At 43.3% G+C, this 24166-nt stretch overlaps 1 protein-coding gene across 1 annotated transcript; it reads left to right on the top strand.

The window, feature by feature from the left end:
- The first annotated feature begins 1179 nt into the window (after nt 1-1179).
- agps (alkylglycerone phosphate synthase) lies at nt 1180-23602 on the top strand. The gene is made up of 20 exons (XM_088315632.1): nt 1180-1416; nt 4238-4327; nt 5450-5540; nt 5620-5740; nt 5833-5907; nt 7533-7604; nt 7821-7900; nt 8814-8894; nt 9429-9554; nt 9744-9852; nt 11875-12002; nt 12161-12212; nt 13393-13469; nt 13543-13655; nt 15198-15267; nt 15696-15757; nt 16313-16402; nt 17058-17157; nt 17243-17300; nt 21870-23602. The coding sequence occupies exons 1-20, from the start codon at nt 1229-1231 to the stop codon at nt 21989-21991; spliced, it is 1905 nt and encodes a 634-aa protein (XP_088171758.1). The 5' UTR covers nt 1180-1228; the 3' UTR covers nt 21992-23602.
- Nucleotides 23603-24166: the final 564 nt, after the last annotated feature.

Here is a 24166-nt window from a genome sequence, read left to right on the forward strand (position 1 = left end):
CACTGTGGCTTTCCAAATAAAGTTCTGTGATACACTCAGACTCTCACTGCTCGCAGTCAGTGCATTACAGAACTTTGTTTTGGGAGTTAAATCTTTACGGGGCCATACGGGGAGTACGTCCTCAAGCCACTGGGTATTTGATACACTTTTTGTGTTTTGTTTTTTTTTCCCCCGCAGAAATAAAGTTCATCTGCATGTTCAATCATTTTGTCCATTTGATTCATTGTTGAACCTGGATTTAATTAGATTGTACGATTGATGGTGATTGTATCTGTGAAATCATTACTTAAACCGCTGCTGGATGGTGCCATATGGAAACAGTAGTCATGCTGGTCTAGTGCCTCAGTGGAGGTGAGGTAGAAAAGTCAACAGCGAACTCATGTTGGTTCAGGTTAATTTGAGGTTTACTAACCCAGCCACCGGCACATCAAGCAAGACAAGAAAAGATTTGACTGTGTAAATGACACCATTTTTGTCCATAGTATGTTGAACACTTTTAAAAAGCATTTATGACTTTCCAGTTAGTAATTTTTGTGCAATTAAATATAATCAAAACAGACAACTGAATGGGCTGTTTTTTTTTTTTAAAACCCTTCTCGGTGATGTATCACAGGTCTTATATTCAATTATCAACATTTATGTGGATATGGAAAAAGAATATATAGTTTTATCATCCATTATTTATTGAAGTAAAGAACATTTTGTACTGACTCACATGTGCATTTAAAACGAATGTGCTGTACAGTCCTGTAATTCCAGTCCTTTCATAGAATTGAGCATATGTGTGTCGCAAAGCATGTTGGGAAAAAAAAACTATCGCGATGGCTTCAAGTCCTCGTTTGTGGTAGATGTTGCAATCGTGTGTGAAACCACCGGTTTAAATATTAGCAGAGAAAGGTTATTGAATAAATTCAAAAGGGGGCTGCCGCGGTTCGAAAATCCCAGTGTTGTTTAATTTATCTTTAACCACGCTTATAGTACATTAAGTGTCATTCGAATGATTATAATCTCGGATACTTTTATTCAATTAGGTGCCTGGTATATATATATACATAATTAACCAACAAACAGTTGGTGAATATAAGGCAAAACGCCGTGTAGAAAACACATTTTCTAAAAGGTCAAATACCAAAATGTGGCTTTTTCCTAGATCCCCTTGAACGCCACACACTTCCCTCCTAAACCTTATGACCGTTCTGCTCACTCCCGTCACCAACACGGAAGCAGCATGGCGTCCGGCAGCGACAGTGGCGGCTCCAACAGCATACGGGTCGCTCAGCAGCGGTTGACGATAATTGCGGGGCATTTACGAGCACCGGTGGATAGCGGTTCCGCCATTGTAGCCACCGAGTGCAAAGCCCAGGGGAGCGAGGCGGATGTCACCCTGCAGGAGAACAGGACCATGCCGAGGAGGAGGTACAAGGCTGTGATGGAGCGGGGGTTGAAGGGGATATACACATCCGCTGTATCTTAAGCGGTGAAACTAGCAGCATAAAAGCCGAAAAGAGAGAGTGGCGGTGACCTTCTGCGTGATTTATTTACCTTTCAGACGAACGCAAATTCCATAGTGAGACGTGGAAAAACGGTTTTGGCCAGACTGATTGTTAGCACTGGTCTGATACTGGGTGGGTGCGGCTTTGTGCAACACATCGATTGTCTTGATGTTATTGATCCGGTTAAACGAAGTTAGTTTTATTGAACTTTCCGATTTTCTCTTGATCGAGGATAAAAAAAATGACATCGAACAATGGTCGAAACATTTTGCGACGCTTTCACTTGTGTTGAGCGTTCGCTAAATATAAAACGATGTTGTCGGACTTGGTGTTGTTATCCACACGATAAATTATTAGTTTGTTTTTGTCATTTTTTTGCGACTTTATTGCGAGATTAGTTTGACAACCGAAAGACGTGTCAGTGAATCCAACTTAGGCTTCATTTGCTTGATGTGATTGGCCAAGAGTCACGGTGGTCTGACTTTCAACCTATTGGCAGCTGAGTCGCGTTCAAGGAACCTCGGATGGATTGAGCTGTCATCTGATGTCGAATAGGGATTCAACAGCTGCAGTTCAGTGTAAAAAAGAATTTGGCCCCGTATCACTGTACAGTGTTCTGCTCAGTGTCACATTGTAGCAATACTGCAAACGCAACAAAGTATAGAATTCAATTTAAATTTACAGTATATTAAATGCACAAACATAAATTAAATACAATGCAGTTTGTTCTGTCACAGAAAATAATCAAATGTGTCGAGCATTTTTTTCTCAAGTAAAAGCAAATGTTTTATTTTGATTCATCGCAAACATGATCAATCTGCTTTCATGGAGGACTGCTGAAATCGGATATTTACTTTTGAGAGGCTGAAATTTAAAGCATTTGGACAACTTTAAATTAACATGCAACATGCCCAAAAATCCACAATGCAGAAATAATATTTTCTTGAAGCCTTTTATAATACAGTGTAAAAACACACATTTTAAAATTGTTATTGCAACTTATTGCATGACGTCATAAACATAGAAGGCCAGTGTAGGTAGGGCCACCCCAATATGGGTCCAAAAAGACTTAATGTAGGGCCGTTTTGCAATATTCATCTTATCCCTTTCCAATTTAACATTTTTTCCCCCCTTTTGCTATTATATAGGTATATTTCCTTGTTTGCATTTTGGTGTGGCAAGTAACTAAATGGTGTCACTGGAAAACAATCCCGACATGCTGGTTAAGCTGTCTGGTTCAATGAAAGATAAACACAAGAAGCCTGGCTGAGTTACTCATAAAAAAGTTTCATCAAATCCTCCTATGCTTTCATTTTCTCTTTTTTTGCCGATGACGTCACATTCTGCACAGAATATTACATTTCTATCAGCAGCATAATTGGTGGATGTGAGGTCATTGACCTCAGGTCGTGTGTGTTTGAGAAATTCCACTTAGGCTTTGGACAGCACAGTTTTTTGGGGTAAAACCCCCCTCAGTGTGTGTGAAGCCATGTTCCAAAGACTTTTTTTGTTCTAGTTTCAAATATGGGAAGTAATTTTTCCAGAATAGTAATTTTTAATTCTGTATTTTTTTAATGACTATACTGAATTGCTATTAGTGGCGCGGTGGTTGACTGGTTAGCAGCCTAACAGTTCAGAGGTGCAGGGTTCGATTTTTGGCGCCGGCCTTCCTGTGTGGAGATTGACTGGAGATGAGGAAGAAAAATCACAATTAGATTATTTTTCAGAATCGCTCAGACCTAGTTTGCGCTTAGTTTTCTTTTTTAGACGAGGCGGCCGCCTGCTGTCATCACTGCCAAGTTGTCATGGTAACACATGCAAGCATCCTCAGCACGGGCTCAGCCCTGTGAGAGTCGGGGTGAGCAGCGGCTTCTTTGCATGAGACAGAAGCACCCCTCCCCCTTTGTTGAAAACGTTGTACTGTATATTGTCACCGACAAAATGGGAAAGCAGTTGCATTAAATGAGAATTTATAGGCACGCTGGTGTGATGTCATGCATCCTCATTTTATAGGAGGCCTCAAAATTTTGGTGCTGTCGATAACGCTGGTCAACAGCAAATTTTAATCAGAGATGGCCGTATGTGTTCTTGAATGTACTTTTAAAAAAATATATATTTTTTTTTTTACATGATGCATTTCCTTTTTTTTTTTTTTAAAGTTTGACCTATAAATGCCATGGACAATGCAGATTTTTACCTTGAGTTGTACTTTATAGCGATGACCTTTCTGAGAAAAAAAAAATGCACCTGTTGTTGAATTGCATAATTCATAAATTTGCCAAACTATGTTAGTGTTGCAATTACAAAAACCTGATCTGCTAGCGAGACAAACAACAATGACAAATTCGGAATCGGTGCAAAAGATATCACTTGGTGTCATTCCCATCTGTACAACCTCAGGGAGTTAAAACCTTAAAGGTCGGCAACTATATTCGCAGCATGTCCGTGAATGTCTCCGTAGAAGGTGGTTGGGTGTGGCTGTCTGCTACTTTTCCGACTATTAACTTCCCCAACGATCAAAAGGCCCACCTTGAATGGGATGGAAAGTTTAGAATGGCTGAGTACAATCAGATTGCAATGACGTCAGCCTTTTGTGGGAGTAGGTATCAGATCATCAGCCGTATTTACCGTGTCTTGTTGCTTTAAAAGACACCCACCCCCTCAACTATTACAGATGTTGAAACATCTCGCCATTAACCGTTCACCATCACTTATGTCATTGTTTGATTTATATTTTCTTTTAGGCAGGAGATCATGAAGTGGAACGGTTGGGGCTACAGCGATTCAAGGTTCCTCTTCAATAAGAAAGGCCAAGCGGAATTCACTGGCAAAAGGTGCAGTAAGAGTATCTGCGCTTTTTGTATGTGCTCCACAATGCCTCCCGAGGCCAAACGACACGGTATCTCAGTCGCTCACGTGACCATCTTGTGTAAGGATTCTCATATTCTCATGTAACTGTAATCTTGGGGGCGTGTTGCGTCAATCATTTCATCATCCACTTTCCCCTCCCTCGCTCTGCCAGCCTACAATCTAGTGACGTCACATTGCTGCCATCTAGTGGCGCGTGTGTAGAAGTGATTGTCTATGTGCTATTGGGTTCGCAGCCATAGTTGCACATTAACGGAAGATTTGCTCAACTTCTCCAGAACACCTCATTCTTGTAATAATTGACTCATAGATGCAAAGTCAAAGTGGAACTTCCAGGTTGGTTCCAGAAAGAGACCGTTGCGCTGGTTACGCTTCCTTTAAAGAAAGCCTGATCATGTTTAGAATGTGATACATTTGCATTTAATCTTTGTTTTGAATGGTTTCATTTCAACCCTTTTTTTTTTTTGGGGTAACTTTTTTTTGTGAAAATGCAATAATCATTATGTAAGGACTGATTTGTATTCCTCTTCATTTAAGCACCGTGTTTATGTTCACATTTTGCTTAATGTTCCTGTTTTACAATAATATGAAATGTTCTGTTTAGGAATGAAATTCTGCCTCATTTTTTAATTAAAACTTATTAATTGATCAGTGCCCTATTTATTTTTCATAAATGTGTATTTATATAATATAAAATACACTGATTGAATTTCGCTTGAGTTTTAGCTGCATGGAAAAACAAGTACGGTAGCGAGAGCTTACTGTGATTTTCTATCGCCGTGGAGGAAAAAAAATTCATTAAAATTTGTGCTCATTTGGAGTGTGCCATTAACCTACAAATTAATTTCATATTTTTTTGTGACACCATGTATAATATACCACTTATGGAAATGGAAAGTGTCCCTAAAGAAGTGACAGTTGAATTCAGGAAGAACATGAGTGACATGCATGAGATGATGAAAGCTATTTATAGAGTTAATCGAACGGAACAGGATGTTGCCTAACTTCTCTTGGTGAGCTTATCAGTTTAAAAAACAAAAACAAAAAGACACTTTTTTAGACTGTGTGCCCTCCTGCTCTCTATCCAGATATAGATTGAGTGGGATGATCATCCCTGGCCTGAAAGACTGGTTTGAAAGCACATTTGGAGCCAGTCTGCAGCACAAAACTCCCGCAACGGTGAGCGCTCTTCCTTTCTTCTCTCGTTCTATCCGCAGTAACTTCTCCAAGTAAATTACAATGTTTTGTTTTGTCTCAGCCCCTCCTGAACAGCTCCGCCGTACAAGCTCCCACTCTGAACAAGCCCTTCGTGGACGATTTGAAATCATCTGGTATTCCCTTCTCTCACGATGCAGAGGACCGCGTATTTCGTAGCCACGGTAACGCTCGCAGGGAGAGAACTCGCGCTTCTCTTTTTCGTTTTTTTGGGAGGGGGTGATCAAGCTGCTCACTCGTCTGATGTCTTTCGCAGGGCATTGCTTACATGAGATCTTTGCCATGCGAGAAGGAAGATTTGGTCGCCTTCCGGATGTGGTGGTGTGGCCAAGTGAGTTTCAAAGTTGTCCCATGTCTTTTTAGGGCAGTCCCATTTTCAATCATTCGTCCTTTTTTAAAAAATTTTTCCGAGGCTGCGATATTAATATGTGTGAGTGTCGGCTTCATAAAAAAGTGTCAGATGGATGATGCTGAATCTTGATGTCATGTCTGACCTTATTCCATCCCGCCCAAAAGGCCAAAGAATAGATGCATATAGTCGAGAAAACGAAAACTGAGTCGTCCTGCCAAAAGTGAACATCCGGAAAGTAGTAATAATTGTCCACAAGATCGCAGCAAGGTGCCACTTTTCTTTTTGACGGAGTGAAGCTCCCCAAAATGTTGCCGAAGCATCCGGCCTTCCAGTCCTCCATTTTCTTTTCGGCTCATCGTTGAGTTGGAGCCTGTCCTCGCTGACTTTAGGTGAGAGGCGGCGTACGCTCAGAGACAAACAGGCAGCAGCACTTTTAATTGCTTTATTTTGATGGTCTATAAGTAAAGATTCCTCCAAATAGTTACCGTTCTTATCACGGCGTAAGTTTGTGATAAACTGTGACGGATTTGAAATTGGCGGTTACGTGGCCGTCGTAGGAGCCGACCACTGGGGAAATATGTTATGCAAATGCAATCGTATCGTAAATGTTACCACTCACAACTATAAACCACAAGTCGCACCGGAGACTTTCATTTGGCTAAATTAGCTCTCCAAAAGATTGGAGACCCCTGCTGTACTTTTTAGCAGCCCTGCCTCAGGGCGTGGGAAATATATCAAGCTGAGTTTTATTCAGACTTTAATGATGAGCAAGTAGTTTTGCAAGTGTGTTTGGCAAAGTTATTAAAAAAAAAAAAGTAATACAAATTTTAAAATGGCAAATTTAATCTGCAATAGACAATTATGGCGTCATATCGCTGTCAATTCTTAAAATTATAACGGAATCTAATCCCGAATGGATATTTGGCAGCAATTGAAATTTGCCTGTTTCTTTTCATATTTTCAAATTGGTTTAGACAGGATCAGTTGCATTTTGTTGCTTTGCATCCACAACAGATAATCTTCTGACATGAGATCGTAGCAATCACTGATTTCGTTTCATGACAATTCTGAACAATTGTTCCCTTCACTTCCACGAGAGACGTTGCATACATTGTCCAGTGCGCCTCCAAGACAGGCTGTTTGTTTTCGTGTGGGGTTAATTTGGCGAAAATGGTCATTTCCAGAGTGTCCGCGTGTCTCGTGTGTGTCAGTCAGCAGCCCGTAGCGCCACGCAGGCATTCCTCGCTGCTGCCCAAAACACTTCAGCCTGCTTAAGTGCATCCTGTGACCTGACGCCGCCGCAGCACATTTGTTGTATCGTTTCGGATCACCTCACCACAAAGAGCGCCACTTCAGGCTGTCGCACTCCACCCGGAAAAAGAAAAAGCCTCTGGCAAATGAATACACGCCCTGTTTTGCCGGCGCTTTCCTTCGCTAATGGCCCTGCCAATACAAACACACAATTTATCACCTCTGTCATATTTCGATTCTTTTCAAATGTTCTTTGAGACTTCATTTATGTTTGCGATGGAGGAGGTTAAATGGGAACATCCATCTAATCACGATGACCCCAATTTTGAAGACGTTCTCTTCTGTCTTTGCAGACTGCCACAATGACGTTGTCACACTTGTAGAACTGGCGTGCAAACACGACGTTTGTTTAATCCCATACGGAGGTGAGTTTTCAAAGCGCCACTCGCCTCATTTTACGCACTCACATGATAGCCGAACAGTATTTTCTTTTGCTTTCTCCTCCTATTGTATTTTTCAAAAAATGATTTTCTTCTGCACTATTGCCAATAAATAGCCTGACTTTATTTCCAAGATTTGTGCATAACTCTTGAGTGTTCCATTCATCTTCCATGCTTTCGATGTGCCCTCCACAAATGCAGGAGGCACAAGTGTCTCCAGTGCTCTCGAGTGTCCTGCAGATGAAGTTCGCTGTATCGTCTCTCTGGATACCTCCCAGATGGTATGTACCGGAAATGGCGAAATATCTTATCAGATAAGTTTTGACCTTGACTCAACCTCTCTACACTTTATAAACATTGTGATTTATTTTCCTTTCTGCAATCTTACATGAAATAAAGTACAGTTTTTATTTTATTACACTTGTGATGTTACGTCGGAATTGAATTTGCAATAGTAATTATTTACAATCAGCTTGTTTTTCATAAAGAAAAAATATTTGGTAAATAATGATTCCCCTGCTTATGATTTTCCCAATTTGGTGTTTGAAATAGATTAACACGTCCTACTTTTGTTTAGCCGTTAGTAAAAAAAGAAACTACTCGTTAAGGTGCATTCCTCACACGTTTCCTTTCAGCAGGAAAAGCCATCATAGTAACTGTCGTGGCCGTGTTCTACAAACGCAATAAGCTGCAAGTAGCATAACACAAATATAATACGTTGGCAGCATCCATTCATCTTAATAAAAATAAATAAATCCAGCTTTCTCACGTGGACACGATAACGTTTCATTTTTACAACAGAATATAAAACAGCAAATATCCAGTACAGTGTTGTCCCTTTGAACTGCGCGAACACGATAAATATGCTGCTGTCCCACCAGCGCTTTGTTGCCGAGGTCAGAGGTTGGAGGTGCGGTGGCCCCGGTGTGCAAAAGCAGGAACATAAACTTTATTACCACTGCAGTGTAATTGATGGCGCAGGAGGGGCGCGGTGACCCCCCGCAGGTAGACCCCAGCATAGCGCTTAGCGGCCTAAATAAGAAGCGTATATTTGAAATGAGATCTTAAATTGAGTTGAACCTGGGGGAGCTGAATGTTATGACCGTGCTGCGCGCGTTTAGCTCGCACGCTCACACAAACACATTACTTTGAATAGGTTGATGGTGTAAAACAAAAATGTCCCCCCCCTCGCAGAACCGCATTCTGTGGATCGATGAGAAAAATTTAACCGCCCACTTGGAAGCCGGCATCATTGGTCAGGATTTGGAGCGTCAGGTGAGTGCAGTCATGTCGTTTGCGTGCTTAACAGGAAAAGAGACTCCAAAAGACGCTTCATGTTGCGTGACGCCTCAGTGTTTAGACGGAGCCACTTGGATGGAGTATTTGTCATCATACATAAAAAAAACAAAAACAAAAAGATGGCTTGGAGGCCTTTTTTCTGTTTAAACAAAAAAAAAAAAAAAAAGGAGCTAGGACTTGAACCACATTTTTCCCCCTAAGGCCCTCTAGTGGAGGTTGTTTGCATTAACTGAAGCTTTTCATCCCCCACAGCAGTGACACGTAAGCACATGTTGGGACTGGCCAAGTAACCACACTCGCTTCCTTCAACCTTCGTCAAAATGGATGCCACATGTCTCACTATAATGCAGAAGAACCACATGATTTGTCCTGGAAAATCAATTTTTTAAAAAAAGCTCATTGTACTTATTTGGTCTATCATTATAGTAATGAATTAATGATCACGTCGTGTGAAATGTCACAAGTGGCACTTGATTTGACTTTGAACGGCTCCCTTTTGTTTTCTGTCAGCTTAACGAGAGCGGCTACTGCACAGGCCACGAGCCCGACTCCATGGAGTTCAGCTCAGTTGGGGGCTGGGTGGCAACCCGAGCGTCGGGCATGAAGAAGAACATCTACGGCAACATTGAAGACCTGGTGCGTGCTCATCGGCCCCAAAGAAGGGAACAACTTGGCAAACATTTTCACTCGCGCCCTCTGAAGTACAAAGAGCACAGCATGAGTGCTCCCACATAGCGTGGAGCGATGGTTCTAATTTGTAAACCAAAATGGGGAAACCATATTTCTGTCTAAATGAAGCCTTTTTGCTTCCTCTGCTGGGAAAAGGTCGTCCACGTCAAGATGGTGACTCCACGTGGGGTGATTGAGAAGAGCTGCCAGGGCCCTCGCATGTCCACAGGGCCGGACGTTCACCACTTCATCATGGGATCTGAAGGTGCGCTCTCGTTTTCGTTTCGTCGTGCCGTCAGGGCGTTTGCAGCTGTGTCCAGTCTTGTCCGAATGAAAAGCGGCAACATGAGGATTATTCTCATGCTTACGCACACATTTGCAGTGCCCCCCCGTCCTTGACCTGACTACTATTTGCACCTGGCATCCAAACTCGACCCTGACGTTGTTGCCTTGTACCAAAACCTTCAACTCTGCCCTGCCGCCTTTGTCAAATGATGAAACATTTCATTAAGTGCGCCACAACCGTTAATTACATTTAATTTACAATCTTTTTAAATGGGTACGCAGACTTGGGGCTGTGAATTGTGAAAATCAAAGCATGATTGACACCTGCCACTTGCGATGAGTTTATAATTTCCTGCAGATGCCACAAGATGGTGGCAAAGCACTGCTTTTGTCTAAATCACGGTAGGCCACCCTTGGTTCCACAGCCACTTTCTACCGTGGCCCTGTACGCATGCGAAAATAATAAGTATTAAATTTTTAAAAATATGTCTTTTAGGTTTTTTTTGGGGGGGGGGGGTGATTATGGTAACAACACAAAATCTAACACTTTTTAACAATTTTTGTTGTTGCTTAAAATATGCGTCGCAACTGCTGCCAAGATTTATCGAGACATTTGACCTCCGCCAGGTAAAGAAAAGTTTCAGAAGAAAACAGAACGCTTCAAGCTTCCGATCTGAATCCATAGAGGGCGGAGCCTCGGGCGTCTTGAGTAAATTTTGTGGCACGCTTGCCTCTGGGGAGCAGAAGCATCTGCTTCGTTTTGTCACGTTTGAGACTTCATTAAAGGCCACAACAGGCTGAGTAAGCGCGTGTGCTCGTCAAGAAGCAGAAATGCATTCATGGCATTCACTGTTGAGCGCGTTGCATGTGATTGGATCATCATCGTGACTTTTTCACGTGCACATTGTCATGAGAGCAGCAATTAGAGTACGAGTGAGTCCACAATCCCAAAGATTGGCCAGTAAAAAAAAAAAAAAAAACTCCACGAGCAGACATGCGTAACAAAGGAACCTTTCAGTGCGCACTGATCCAGACTGCCTGTGATCTTGTATTTTTTTTTTGTTTTTCGAGAGAGAGGACAGTATGCTCCTTTAACTGCTGTTGAGCTGCGCCTGCCACGGTTATCACTAGCAACGGAACATTTGACCAAAATAACTGCTGGTGGCAGAATGCACACTGTGAGGTTTTAGTTTGGGCTTGATTTATTTGCAAATCTTTTTTTTTCAATATGTGTATGTTAAATGACCGTTTTTGAAAACGCCATGCTTTCAACAGTTGCAAAAAAAACACAAAAACTTTTAAGGCTGAAAAATATGCGGTAATTGGGTCCCAGTCTTTCTTGAAAACAAACGTATTTAAAAATCTCATAAAGAGGCTTTTGTTCACACTCGTCCACAATCTTCCAAAACATCATCGTGAAGGCACGCTCGTCCCTTCAAGTGCAGCTCCTTTAGCGAAGGGCGCTCAGAGCGTAAAGGAGCAAAAACTTCTTTTTTTTTCACCAAACACCCAAACTTGAAAACACGTTTTCCGTTAAATCTGTTTTTAAAACTATCATCTCCCTCTTATTTCTTTTTCTATATTTTGCGTTTTCAAGCGTGCACAGTGGCTTCTTCTCTCACGCCGCCACTTTTTGGGGGTCATGAGGTGGGTCAGAGGTTGAGCTCTATCGGTAAATGTGCTGCGGCTTTGGCCTTGCCTGCCTTTGAGAGAGCCTTGCTTTATTTATTTCCTGGTGCTTCTCGCTGATAAATCTTTCTTGCCCTCTCCTCCTCCCCCCTGTAGAAAAACCAGATCAGCATCAGTGAAATGTGAGACAAAGGTCACCACAAGGACCCCCAAGACATTAACCAGAACCCTCTGTTTAAAAAAAAAAAACAACAAAAAAAAAAGTTCATATAAATGACTAGCCCTAACTTACTTCTTTTTGTCTCCTTCATAATCCGAGTGATTTTTTTAAATTGTATTTTATTTATTTATTTTTTCCCCCCTACCCCCCAAGGAACCCTCGGTGTGGTCACTGAGGTGACAATGAAGATTCGACCCATGCCCGAATATCAGAAATACGGCTCGGTGGTGTTCCCCAACTTTGAGAAGGGTGTCGCTTGTCTCCGAGAAGTTGCCAAACAGGTCAACTTTACACTATTTTACAAAAAAAAAAAAAAAAAATTGGTAATACCTCCGACTTTTGCCGAAAGGATTTTTGTTTGATATGGTTGAATGTTTGACCATTTCTTGTAAAATGACAAATTTAAACTGATTTTTTTCTTTTTTCTTTATTATTTTAGAGGTGTGCTCCTGCATCTATTCGACTCATGGATAATGAGCAATTCAAATTTGGTAAGTTGTATTCAACCCCTCTTTTTTTGTGGGGGGGGGTAGAAATCGTTTTATTTGTATTTCTTATTTAAACGTTCCTTTTTCCAAAATCCAATCTATAATTTGAGACGTCCACCTAATCATCTTTTTATCTTAGTCCATTCATGAATGTCGCGTTTTAGTTGCATTTTCATTTCACCTGAGGAGACGCTGCGACAAGATGAAAACCGGCTCTCGGCCTAAGTGACGTCGTCACTCCATTGAAGTTTTATGACGCTGCTCCTTAAGGTCTGGCCAATGCATCTGGCATCACCAGAGATCTGAGTCAAGCCTCCGGGGAGCTCATTATCTCGCCTAGATTTCCGCTTTTCACCAAGTAGGCACTTCTGAGCTTTAAGCGAGCGAGATGAAGCAAGCAGGTTTTCCCACTAATAACTAAAACTCACGTTCTCCGGCTTATTAGTGGCTTCTTTCTCACTTTCTCATCATGTTGAGTACAACCAATTGATGCCTTCTCAGATTGCGACGACACGTGCAATTGAGTCGAGCCCGTCGACGCATTCACGATGAAAAATGCGATCGTCATCGCGAGCATTTACATGCGAAAGACCAAAAGATTGGAGGATCTTAAGAAATAAAATCATACGACGTGGACGTGACGTCTATCGTGGATGTTGCGTTATTAATTAAACAGTGTGAGGGTGCTGACATGGCTAAAGACACCTCGTCCAACCTCACAGTTGACAAAATTAGGCCACTAAGTGATAAAAAGACGGGAGCATGCGCGAGGAGAAATAAATGAAGTGTTAAGTCTCGGCGACATCACGCGTGACTTGATTGATAGCCGTCCCGTTGGCCCCGGGCTCTCATTTTGCTTGTCCGCCGGCACGTTTTGTGTGTCTGATCAGGAATAAATAAAAAAAAAATGTGTGCGTGAGGAAGACTGATCTTGCCGCTTCCCTTCAGAAAGTTGTGATTTATCGTCACTGTCGCCAGCAATCGCCGCCCTTTTGTCAAGTTATTCAAACGTCGCCGTTTATTTTCCTCCTCCTCTTTTTTTTTTTTTGGAGTGCCCAAATAACTCTTGACCAGCCTGCTTTCGTCGATTCCTGGAAGGTGCCAGCGTAAGGCGCCGACTGATGTTTGTAACTCAATCCTCGTCCCTGTCTTCATGGCTAACCTTTGACCGGCTCGTCCGCAGGTCACGCCCTCAAGCCTCAAGTGTCGTCACTTTTCACCTCCTTTCTGGACGGCCTGAAGAAACTGTACATCACCAAGGTAGCGCACCAGCGCAAGCGCTGCGTGTTGCAGGCGCTCATGAAAACTGAACCTCTGCCTCTTAAATGGTCAGTTCAAAGGCTTCGACCAGAACCGCTTGTGCGTGGCCACCCTGCTGTTTGAGGGAGACCGAGAAAAGGTCCTGCAGCACGAGAAGCAAGTTTATGACATTGCTGCAAAGTTTGGGTCAGTACATTCCTCCTCCTCCACATCACTATGAAAGGAGTCTTATTAAGGTACATTCTGTTCTCCAAATAAGAGACGAAGTGTTCTTTTGTAAAGCGGCCCTACTTCATATCACACTGACGACGTGCAACTCTGAGAGGTGGAGAGAGTCATAAATGACATTTTAAATTGCATTTGACATGTTTGTAGTTTGCTTGGAAAAATGTTTTGGTCACGCATGCATGCCATTTACTTCCTGATAGTAAAACGGCCACAAGAGGGCGCCACTGGTAGGTATCGGTAGCCTTCTTGAGCCCTCGATACTTTGAAATCGATCGATAGTACATTTCACGGATTCAAGCATGCACCTGAGATGAGGAGTTTGATAATATTGGACACCTAAAAAAGAAATTGCTACATTTTCAAGTTTCAAGAAAGACAGCTGCTGAGTTAAACTATTTTTTTAGTGTATTTTTTTAAATTTAGAAATACATTTCAGAAATCGTTACTTCAAATTCAGACTTAATCAGGAATATTATGAGTGCTTTCTTCAGAAATATGCCACCACGGTAACTTATTCTTGTGATATCACAACTTTGTCTTTGTAATATTACTTTTCAGTCTGGCTCTATTACTCCTTCATACGTCACAAAAATATTTCTGGCTGAGGAATCCTCCGAAGAAATCCCTCGCCTCGCTTAACTTTACCCGCCATAAGTAGAAGTAACGGTGAAAAGGACGCTTTGGGCTTGGTGTTGCGCTCAGTTGTTTGTCTTAGTTTGCGGTGATGGATCACCTGTGGATGTCCTCCTGCCAGGCCCGCCTTTGTGGTCGCTGATCAATGAGGTCTTCCTGGGGGGGGAAATCAGTTACACATCAAGCTTACTGGGATGCGCCACAGATGATTTAGGCCAATTTGAAACATTCAGTTATAATTACGTCACCTCACAGTGTTGACTGGAAAGAAGGAAGAAAAAAAAAATTGATATAAAATAATTAGATATATAAAAAAATATATTTAAGAAAAAGAAAATAAAGATATTATATTTATATATATATTTCTAATAGTGAAAAAGCAGTTTGTGTCGTCTTGGTCTGAAGAAGTAGGTGCTACAATACTGAGTATTGATTGTTCATGATTATTAGATTGTCATTGGCTAAGTTGGAGGACTGACCTTTTTCGATGAGCAGCAATTGCATCATAAGAAAGTTGGCAGGTGCACAGCGCATCCTGAGCTTTATTGCATTAGTTCCAGTAAAAGACGATCAAGTGCCAGTGATGGATAAGTGAAGCTCCGTGAGGGATATTTTCCTTTGGTGTCGGGAAACGGCAGGAATCGATATAGCGATTTTCTAATGAGCTTGGCCTGATTAGTTTGGGTGCGAGATGAAAATTTGATTACACACCGCAGGTGATGGATGTGCGGCTGACCCGCGGCGAGGCGCACAACGCGGCCCCATTGATCTGCACATTGTTGGATTGACAAGCTCGCACGCAGCTGCCGTGAGAGCGGCTCACCCAAAAGCCGCAGTTGAATATTAACCCTGTTATCTTTTTTCCAGCGGCCTGGCAGCCGGAGAGGACAATGGCCAGCGGGGCTACATGTTGACCTTTGTCATCGCTTACCTCCGGGTGGGTGACCGCTCTGGCTTTTTTTTTTTTCTTTCCTTTTTCTCCCTCAGCTGTTTGGCAGGGCCTCTGACAGAACACAAGGAGCCTTCAGAATGTGACCTCCAGACCCTTGAGTTGACGTGCTCGCATGCATTGTTTGTTGATTTGGAGTGTTAGTCTCATGACTGGATTCCATCCTATTGGACCATCAAGGGAAGTAAAAAAAGCAAATGCGGGATGGGGAAACCGAAAGTGAATATCTGAGTAGATTGACAGATAGCTACTCAACTCCACCCTTTTTGCCACATATTTGCCTTGAGGACAACAATAAACAGATCGACATAAATATTTAATTGCTGAGTGTAAACAGTTTAGTGAAGAACTGAACCTAACGTATCCGACATACCTGAACGTATACGATTTTAATGTTGATGTCGTTCTCTGGACAGGACTTGGGGATGGACTACTACGTGATTGGCGAATCCTTTGAGACCTCTGTGCCATGGGACCGGTAAATAAACAATTTACCTGTCACATTCAAGTACTCGACACAACCACTTGGAACATTCAGAAGCCTCCGCTGTTGTTTTTTTCTTTTTTTTTCCCCCCACACATTGGAGGCTCTAGCATTGACCACAAACAATTCTCGGATGCCTGCTGACCTTTTTTTTTTCAGATTGCAAAATACTGTGTTGCCCTGCATTTTTAATCAACAACAGAAGTCGGAACTATATTGCTAACCCTCAGACTTGAACCGCAGGTCCCGCCCGATTTGCAGATTGCACATTTCGTCCTTGTTGTCATTGTCGCCCGGCGTTGCGTAACACGCGCGGCGCAGGGAGCGCCAGCGGACGCGGCGAGCGCAGGCGCTGGGCTCATTAGACATCCTCCACGCGGCCGCACATGCTGGCGGCCATTTCCGCAGCAGTGGGAACGTATTTTGCGGCGGCTTCAATCTTCAAGTCCACTTCCTCCTCCCCCCCTTTTTTTTTTTTTTGTCATTTCTTTTTAACAGCCAAATGTCGCCCATGAAAGAGAAACAATTCCTCTTTCTCTTGACTTTCAGAGTTTTGGACATCTGCCGGAATGTCAAAGCTCGCATCGTCGGCGAGTGTAAAGACAAAGGAGTCCAGTTTCCGCCATTATCCACATGCAGGTAACATTTGTGACGGCGATGGATTGTCTGTGCCGTCATCTGTTATGTTTGCACGAGAAATTTAGTGGTCTGTAGGTAAATTACAATTCCCAACTTTTGGGGTCAGTTTCGATTCTTTAAAAAAAAAAAAAAAGGCATAACAGTGACAAGGTTTGGACGTAGCCCTCAGCCAAGAGTCTGACAGACAGACGGCGAGCCAGGCGGCTGCTCTATGCCGACGGACAGATGAGGCCTCCGCCTGATTATGCCAGCGCTATTCATTTGCCGGACGCGGTCTGTCACATGATTGATTTGTCCATTTAACCTCTGAAGCTGCCAGCGTGCCGGGTGATGGGCCATGTCAAATGAACAAGGGCTCCCCGGCAGCGAGCGAGGCCGCAAGACAGAGACTCCGCTTTGCTCTCAACTTAAACGAATTTTCATTTGGGCGCACGCACATTAAAACTGATGCGTTGTTTGGCTTTTTGAGATTTCTCAGTCGGCTGATTTAAATCCATTCTTGTTGCGGCGCCTCAGAGGGCTTTTAGGACTGAACGCCAAATAACGTCATCATCGCCTGTCAAATCTCCAAATATCAAATATAGGATGTGAAAGGAACACAATGCAAACCCTCAAACGCGTTCCAATGTTTCCATTCTCCGCTTTTGCTTTGCAGGGTGACTCAGACGTACGACGCCGGTGCCTGCGTCTACTTTTATTTCGCCTTCAACTACCGGGGCCTCGCTGATCCGGTGCACGTGTATGAGCAAGTGGAGGTGCCTGATTTAGTCTGCCGTATGCCACGATATGCTCGCCGGCTGCTGATGAATGACTGAAGTGCCATATTTAATTTCTTTTCAGCACGCCGCTAGAGAGGAGATCCTTGCCAACGGCGGCAGTTTATCGCATCACCATGGAGGTAAGGAGGAGCTCACGTGGATTATTTGCATAACGGCGGGAGTTCATACGCACACACACACAAGTCTCAACATTGTCTCGAATGAGTCAGTGCGGGATCTCGACAGAAATTTGAATTTGCGCAGGTGCACGAATAGTGAGAAGCTATTTTTTTTTTTTTTTTAATTGTTTAGCCACCTTTCTGTTCAAATTTAGACGCCTGACTATTGGATGTCTCAACAAGATTATGCAAGTCAACTTGATTTCACTGAAGTTAGCACATAAGCTAACAGTTAGCCTAGCTTCTTCTTCTAGTTGGACTTTTTGTTGTATTTTCCGTCAGCCTGAATCCGCGGTAGCATGCCGCCTCTCACAGGCCAGCCTCAGTACTGCGTCCGTTACGCCAGCCGTGAGCAGTAATCACACACTTGCCATCATCATGTTCGGAGTCCCACATTGGCTACATTTTTTAAAATTGCTACGCGAGTTTGCCGCTTTCGCAAACGTGGACATCATTGACGTTTTTGTCTCGGCCACCTTCACGGGTCCAAACTGCGCCCCGGCAGCTGCGAGCCGAGCCATTTGATCACCTCAGCCGCGACCGTATGAAACGTGAGCAGGGGAGGGCGGCCAAGCCACTCGGGGCTCGGCGAAACGCCCGCCTTATCTATATTGCCATCCGCCTGGCTGTTTTCATACATCACTTCAGGCGATCCATCACACCTGTCAAGAACAGTATGCAGCGAATCAGCCGCGATATTAAATTGCAATTTTTCCCCAAAGGCGGGGAAGGCTACAAAATTAAAAGCTTGCTAATAAAAAGGCGGTGGCGGCGGGGGCCAGCGTCAACGTTGCCGCTCGAATGCTGACCTCCAAACGGTGGCCCGGGCCACCCCGAGCAGCCTGGGGAGGTGACGGGGAAGGGGAGGGGCGAGCCCGTCCGTGTACGTAATTGTGATTAATAACGGCGGGGCTCGCTATCTGGCCGCGGACAGACCAGTTTGTCTGGCTACAATCAGCCGCTGACAAATGGAGCCACTCGCGCTGGCTTTTGTGTATCAAAGCAAACAGATGTAGTCAAGGATGGCCAGGTTGGAGGGCACCGCGGGAAATACACTTTTTGGATGTCGAGCGATCCACCACTGTCTCTGCGAGACGCGACATAATGCCAACAAGCGCCAGCAAGCGACTTTAGCCAAAGAGTCAAGCGTCGATTTCACACAGAGACCCTGCAAAATTGCCTCAGGAGAACCGTCATAGAAGATCGGGCGTTTATTTTGCGTTCCCTTTTATGCAAATATTTTGCAAAAAGATGGAATATATTTTCCTATAGTTGTCAGAGTTGTGTTCCGAACTCTTAAGGTGGGAAATTGTCACGTCCGCTGCCCCATTCAATGTGTGTGACTTTATGCAGAACACTTTCAAGGGTAGCACATTTTCTAATTCAGTTCAGTTGTTTTTAATTTATGCATAATGCAATAAGGTTGCAAAAATCTGAGTTTTTTTTTTTTTTTTTTTTTTTTTTTAAACTTGTCCGATCCATTTTTCATTTTTTTCTATAATTAAGCATTGTGTTACTGTGAATGTTAAAGTAAGGGACAACAAATTCATCGGACGATATTCTCGTCCTTAAAATCAGTGAAAACCATTTTTCTTAACACAATACATCAAAAGACAACCACTGCTGCCTGCCCGAAAAATAGCTACATTTTCTCAAAAATGCAAACACATACTAGGACAAAAATATTGTAAAACAGTCAACTGTTCTGCATATTTTTTTTTCAACCGATGAATTGGTTATCTGAATTTTATTCTGCCAAATATCAGAATTGGCTTCAAAAAGTCCAGATCGGTTGGGCTCTAGTTTAAGTGTTTAGGAAAAGCAAAGCTTATTTTAAATAGCACATTTCATACACGAGGCAACTCAATGTGTGTCACAACTTTATTAAAAAAAAAAAAAAAAAAAGTGTTCCAGTAGCTTAGAATAATAAATGTACTTTTCCGGAATAAAACCGCAGCTATTTTCATTAAGCATGTTTTTGGAAGTGGCACTTGGATGGTTGAAGGAAGTGTTCTGCTGTATTGCAATAATTAGTTTTTTTCGTGTTCAGAATTGTGAGGCAGGCGTGTTCACCATGAGCTCACCGTGCTGCCAAAGACAACACACAAAAAAAATAAATAAAAAATAACTGGTGCTAATTTTGCTCCAACCAACACCGACACCCTCTCGGTAGTGTTACGTGTCATCCTTGTGATTGACGGGTGATCAATCCAGGGCGCGCCCCGCCTCTTGCTTTAAACTCATGTGGGCTGGTCTCGAGACCCCCGTGACCCTGAACAGGAGAAGCGTGATAGAAAATGGATGGCCGCTTGGAAAAGCACCGCTTCAAGTGGGTCACCGCTGCAGCCGTCGCGTGGAGCCGCTGAGCATCCATCACCTGCGCACCGCTCCATCTATCAATACTCGGGCGAGCGAGGGCGGGGGGAGGGGGGCGAGCGAGGCCCCCCCCGACGTTCACTCCCTCGACCTCCATTTGTGGGCGAGGAGCCCTCCGTCCTCACCTTCTCCGCCGTGCGGTGCTCACTAAAGGTGGACATGATTCAGCTGAGCTCTACCTTGCCGCGGCGGAGGAAAAAAAAAAAAAAAAAAAAGCCTTTTCCCGGGCGGGAAGGAAGGTGCGTTGTGCCGCACCTCTCGCACTTTTGCGGCTGGCCTCAGCTGCGTGGCCGCTCGCCAGAGATTGATGGCGACGGCGAGCGAGAGAGAGAGCGAGCGCGACAAGATAGATGTGTAAATTATCACGCTGATGGAGGCAATGATGCAGTCCCGCCACCTTCTGTTTTCGCTCCTTCCCAGGAGGAGGCGCGGAGGTGGAACCTAAGGGAGGGGAAAGGGGGGAGGCGACGCTCCTGGAGAGCACCGTTTTTTTTGTGTTTTTTGGGGGTTTTTTTTTTTTTTAAGTTATGGGGCAGCACTCTCTGTCACCATCTGGAGGTGCATGTGCTACCCGAGCCCCGCCCAGTGATCCCCCTCCCACCCCCCCTCTTGTCTGCCCTCTTGTGTCAGGAGGCCCTCACAGCCCGATCCCCATCTGGGTTGCTTGGCTGGACTCTAATAACAAATATGTCAGGGCTTGTCCTATCGGCACGGGGCGGGGAGGGGGGGGGTGTCGTCTAATCTGCTGTGATTACTCTGCGACTTTCAAGTATTTACGCAGTGAGGAGCACCTGTTCTCAGGCTGAGATGTTCCCAAACGATCGCGTTCTCCTAAAGTTGAAATTGAAAAGCACTCGCCATGCCGCGACACTTTAGCACAACTTTCGCTTTGACTGTCTGGCTGGATTAACTCTGCCGGGTTTAAGTCACCCAATGACGTTTTTTTGGCAATTAATTACATTTGCAGGCCTTTATTGAAAAACAGGACATTAGTTCAAGTTTGATTTAACACCGAGAAATCACATATATTAGAAATCCCTTTATTGTCATTGTACTCAAGTGTGCAACGAGATTAGAGATATGCTGCTGAGATGTTGAAATTCAAAGTCATATGCGATTCATCAGCTATAAAAAAAAATATATCAATTGATCTAATAATCAATTAGCTATCGGTTAATCGTTACGCCTCTTAATGTGCAACGACAAGCTGGTTGGAATCGAACCAGGAATCGCTGACTTGCAGTAGATCGAAATTTGGCACTTGGACCTGCAGTTCAGTTTCAGAAGATAACCTTTTGGTGCATTTTGCACGCCCTCCATTTTGCCTCCCTGGACGCACGAATGATTGGACTAAGGGGTGGGGGGGGAGCCCCCGCCAGCCCCTCCTCATCCTCCTGTGGGAACACACACACGAGGCCTAATGAGTTTGATAGTCTGCTGAGCTCTATAAATCACGCCATGCAAAACATTTCTCCTGGCTGAATCAAAGCATTTATCACCCTCTGTTTATTCACTCACTCTCACAAGATTGATTGGCTCACAGCAGCCTGCAGAGCAATCAGCCGTGCCCCCACTCCTGCGACCCCCCCCCCCACCTCCATCCCGCTCTCAACATAACCACCCCCCCCTTTCACTCTTCTTCATCCTCATCCATCCACTCATTTCTGTTCTCTCTCTGTCTCCGCGGTGGGGGAACTTTGCAAGAGTGCTCCCAGATTTTTTTTATTTATTTTTTTGCTGTCACGCAAAACACTGTTAATAGATTTTCTGATTCTTACTGTTTTTTGTTACACCTTTAATCAAATAATCTGCCAAAAATATTTTCTTTAAAAAATAAAAAAAATCTATGATGTGAATCCACATTTGCCAAAATGCGTGTATGCAGTCAGTTGATTATAAATAATTAAAAAAAAACTAAAACTAAGAAAACAGCAACTACAACAAAGAATTAAAAAAAAATAAAAAATTAATAAAACAAACAAACCTGCTCTAAAAAACAATTTAAAAGTTAGTGAATAAAAAAAAAAATACAAACCAAATAAAAGTAGCCCATAATAAAAACTACCAAACTACTGTAAGCCTTCCGAAACATCATCTTCATCATTAGCAGCAGCTGCCCGAACGTTCATTTGTGTTGTCTTTGTTCGTCTCTAGTGGGGAAACTTCGCAAGGAGTGGATGAGGCAGACCGTCTCCACCGTGGGCTTGGGCATGCTGCAGTCCGTCAAGGACTACGTGGACCCCGCCAACATCTTCGGAAACAGGAACCTCCTCTAACCCCGCCCACCCTGACACACACACACACACGCTCACGCACACTCACAGCACCTCGAAATCATGCAAAGAGATTCTAGAGTTTGAAAGGGACTCTTGTGTTGGTCTTCACCTTCCATGTCGTGCCACCATGCGTGTGCGCTCATGAAATGAGGCGGAACAAGCAAGTGACGCGCGTCTCCGATATGACACAACATCTCGTCTCGTCACTCCAGCTCAAGCTCACTTCTGTGGAAAGTCCCTTTGAGCATTTTTTTTTTTCCATATCCTTGACATCCAGCTTAAAGTCCGTGTACTAGTACGCTCTTTATTTTTACTAGTAACCCACTGCTACCAACGTGTAGATGATGAGGACTCAAAGCATACGAGGAAACAAACCTTAAGCTGGATGTCCTTTTTGTGTCGTTCTCCTAGTGCGACAAAGAGTGTACTAGTACATGGTCCTAAATAAAAGTGTGTATGGACCAAATGATTTTTGAAACGGCTTTCCATAGATGAGATCGTCATCGTCATCTTTATCATTCTCTTCTTCGTCACTGAAGCTCTGTGCCTTTTGGAAAGCTTTTGTCTGCCTTCCCCTCGGAATTCTCTACTTGGATACTTGCTGATGATCCGCTTGCATACGTTGTCCTTCCTTTTGTCAAGCAGTCAGGACTGTGTCAACGTGTTGCCATAAAAAAAAAAGTGTTTTTTTTTGTTTGTTTTTTTTTAATGAACTAACCCCTGCTCCGACCTTGCCTTGACTTTTCCCAATAATGTATTTCTTTGTGTTTTTGTAACCAAATCTTACTGACAAGTTATTTTGAATTAAATCTCATTCAGTTCCAGCCATTTTCAGACACTCCTCTCTGCCTGGGATTGAATGAGTTTTAAGAATGCTGACGTCATTTTTTGTTCACGTGCTACCAAAGACTCAAACTCATGCAAACTCCTGCAAAAAAAACAAAACAAAACGTTGCTTAGTGGTTTGTAAGAGTTTCCAGGGAACTGCTTTGATCCTTCAAATCGACAGAGATGATTTTCCTTTTTGGACGCAGCTTTAAACCCGTTTTCCCACCCAAATCATGACGTACACATCCAATACAAGGGTTGTATCTCAAAGGATGCGCTTGCAAAGATGATAATGTTCCTTTGAGATTTCCAGGGATGCACCAATATTGATCAAGTATTGATGTGCTGTATCAGGAAGTACTCAAATGTACAAAATAAATAATTTCAGTTTTTCACTGGCGAGTGCGATGGAACGACTACCATGCTAATACACTGGAATGTCTTTCAATTGAGCATCTTTGTAAAGGCGGCTTTATTGTATTTGGGTGTGATTCAAGTGTGCAAGTGTACCTAATGTTGTGTCCAGTGGGTGCTTAGTGTACTATTGCCTCCCCATGAATTTTCCTGACTGATGACTGATGTAATTTCCCTAACAAACCCACGGATTGGTTTCGCTGCCACTGCTTGACATGACAATTTTTTTTTTTTTTTTAAACTTGTCAACAAATGTACGTGCTTTTGAATATTCTATGGAATTCCTTTTTGTTATTCTCTCCTTATAATACAGTAACATCCAGTGTGTTTTGTCACCGCCCTTTGTGCAATAAATTCTACTAAAAGCCATCCGGGGTTTTTTGTATTTATAACAAATTATTATTTTTTTTTTTGTGATGGGTTTATGGATGGGGTTCACAGGAGAAGCCTGACAGCAGGCTAAACTGAGGGTGGTCTAGCCCCTTCCTGACAGCTCTTCTTCCCCGCACATCACATCCTCATTTGGGAATAATTTCCCACCCACGCAGCCGCCTACACGCTGCCGAATGACGTCACCGCCAGCAGCAGCCATCAACAGCAGCAGCGTGCAACCTTGGACTTTGCACATGTCAGAAGCGCCTGCTGCTACTTTTACGCCGCTTCGCTCCCAATTCATGCTTTTGTATGAATGTATGAAGCTTCCCTTTCAGACGTAGAGAATGTACAATGTATGGACTGGAGTCCTCCATGTTTGAGGGTTGACCCTGCATGAAAATAACACAGAAATACATATACAATCGATTAGAAATAATAATATATCAGAGGTGGGTATTCCGTCAGCAATCCGTCACTGACGTACGCCTGTTTTGCTGATGAATGGCGCCCAAAAAGCAAAAATTAAAAAAAAAAATCGACGGAAGTGGAATTTTTTCC

Source organism: Idiotropiscis lumnitzeri, chromosome 14 (assembly GCF_059441095.1).
Source record: "Idiotropiscis lumnitzeri isolate Australia: NSW breed Sydney's pygmy pipehorse chromosome 14, RoL_Ilum_1.0, whole genome shotgun sequence".
NCBI classification, from domain to species: Eukaryota; Metazoa; Chordata; class Actinopteri; order Syngnathiformes; family Syngnathidae; genus Idiotropiscis; species Idiotropiscis lumnitzeri.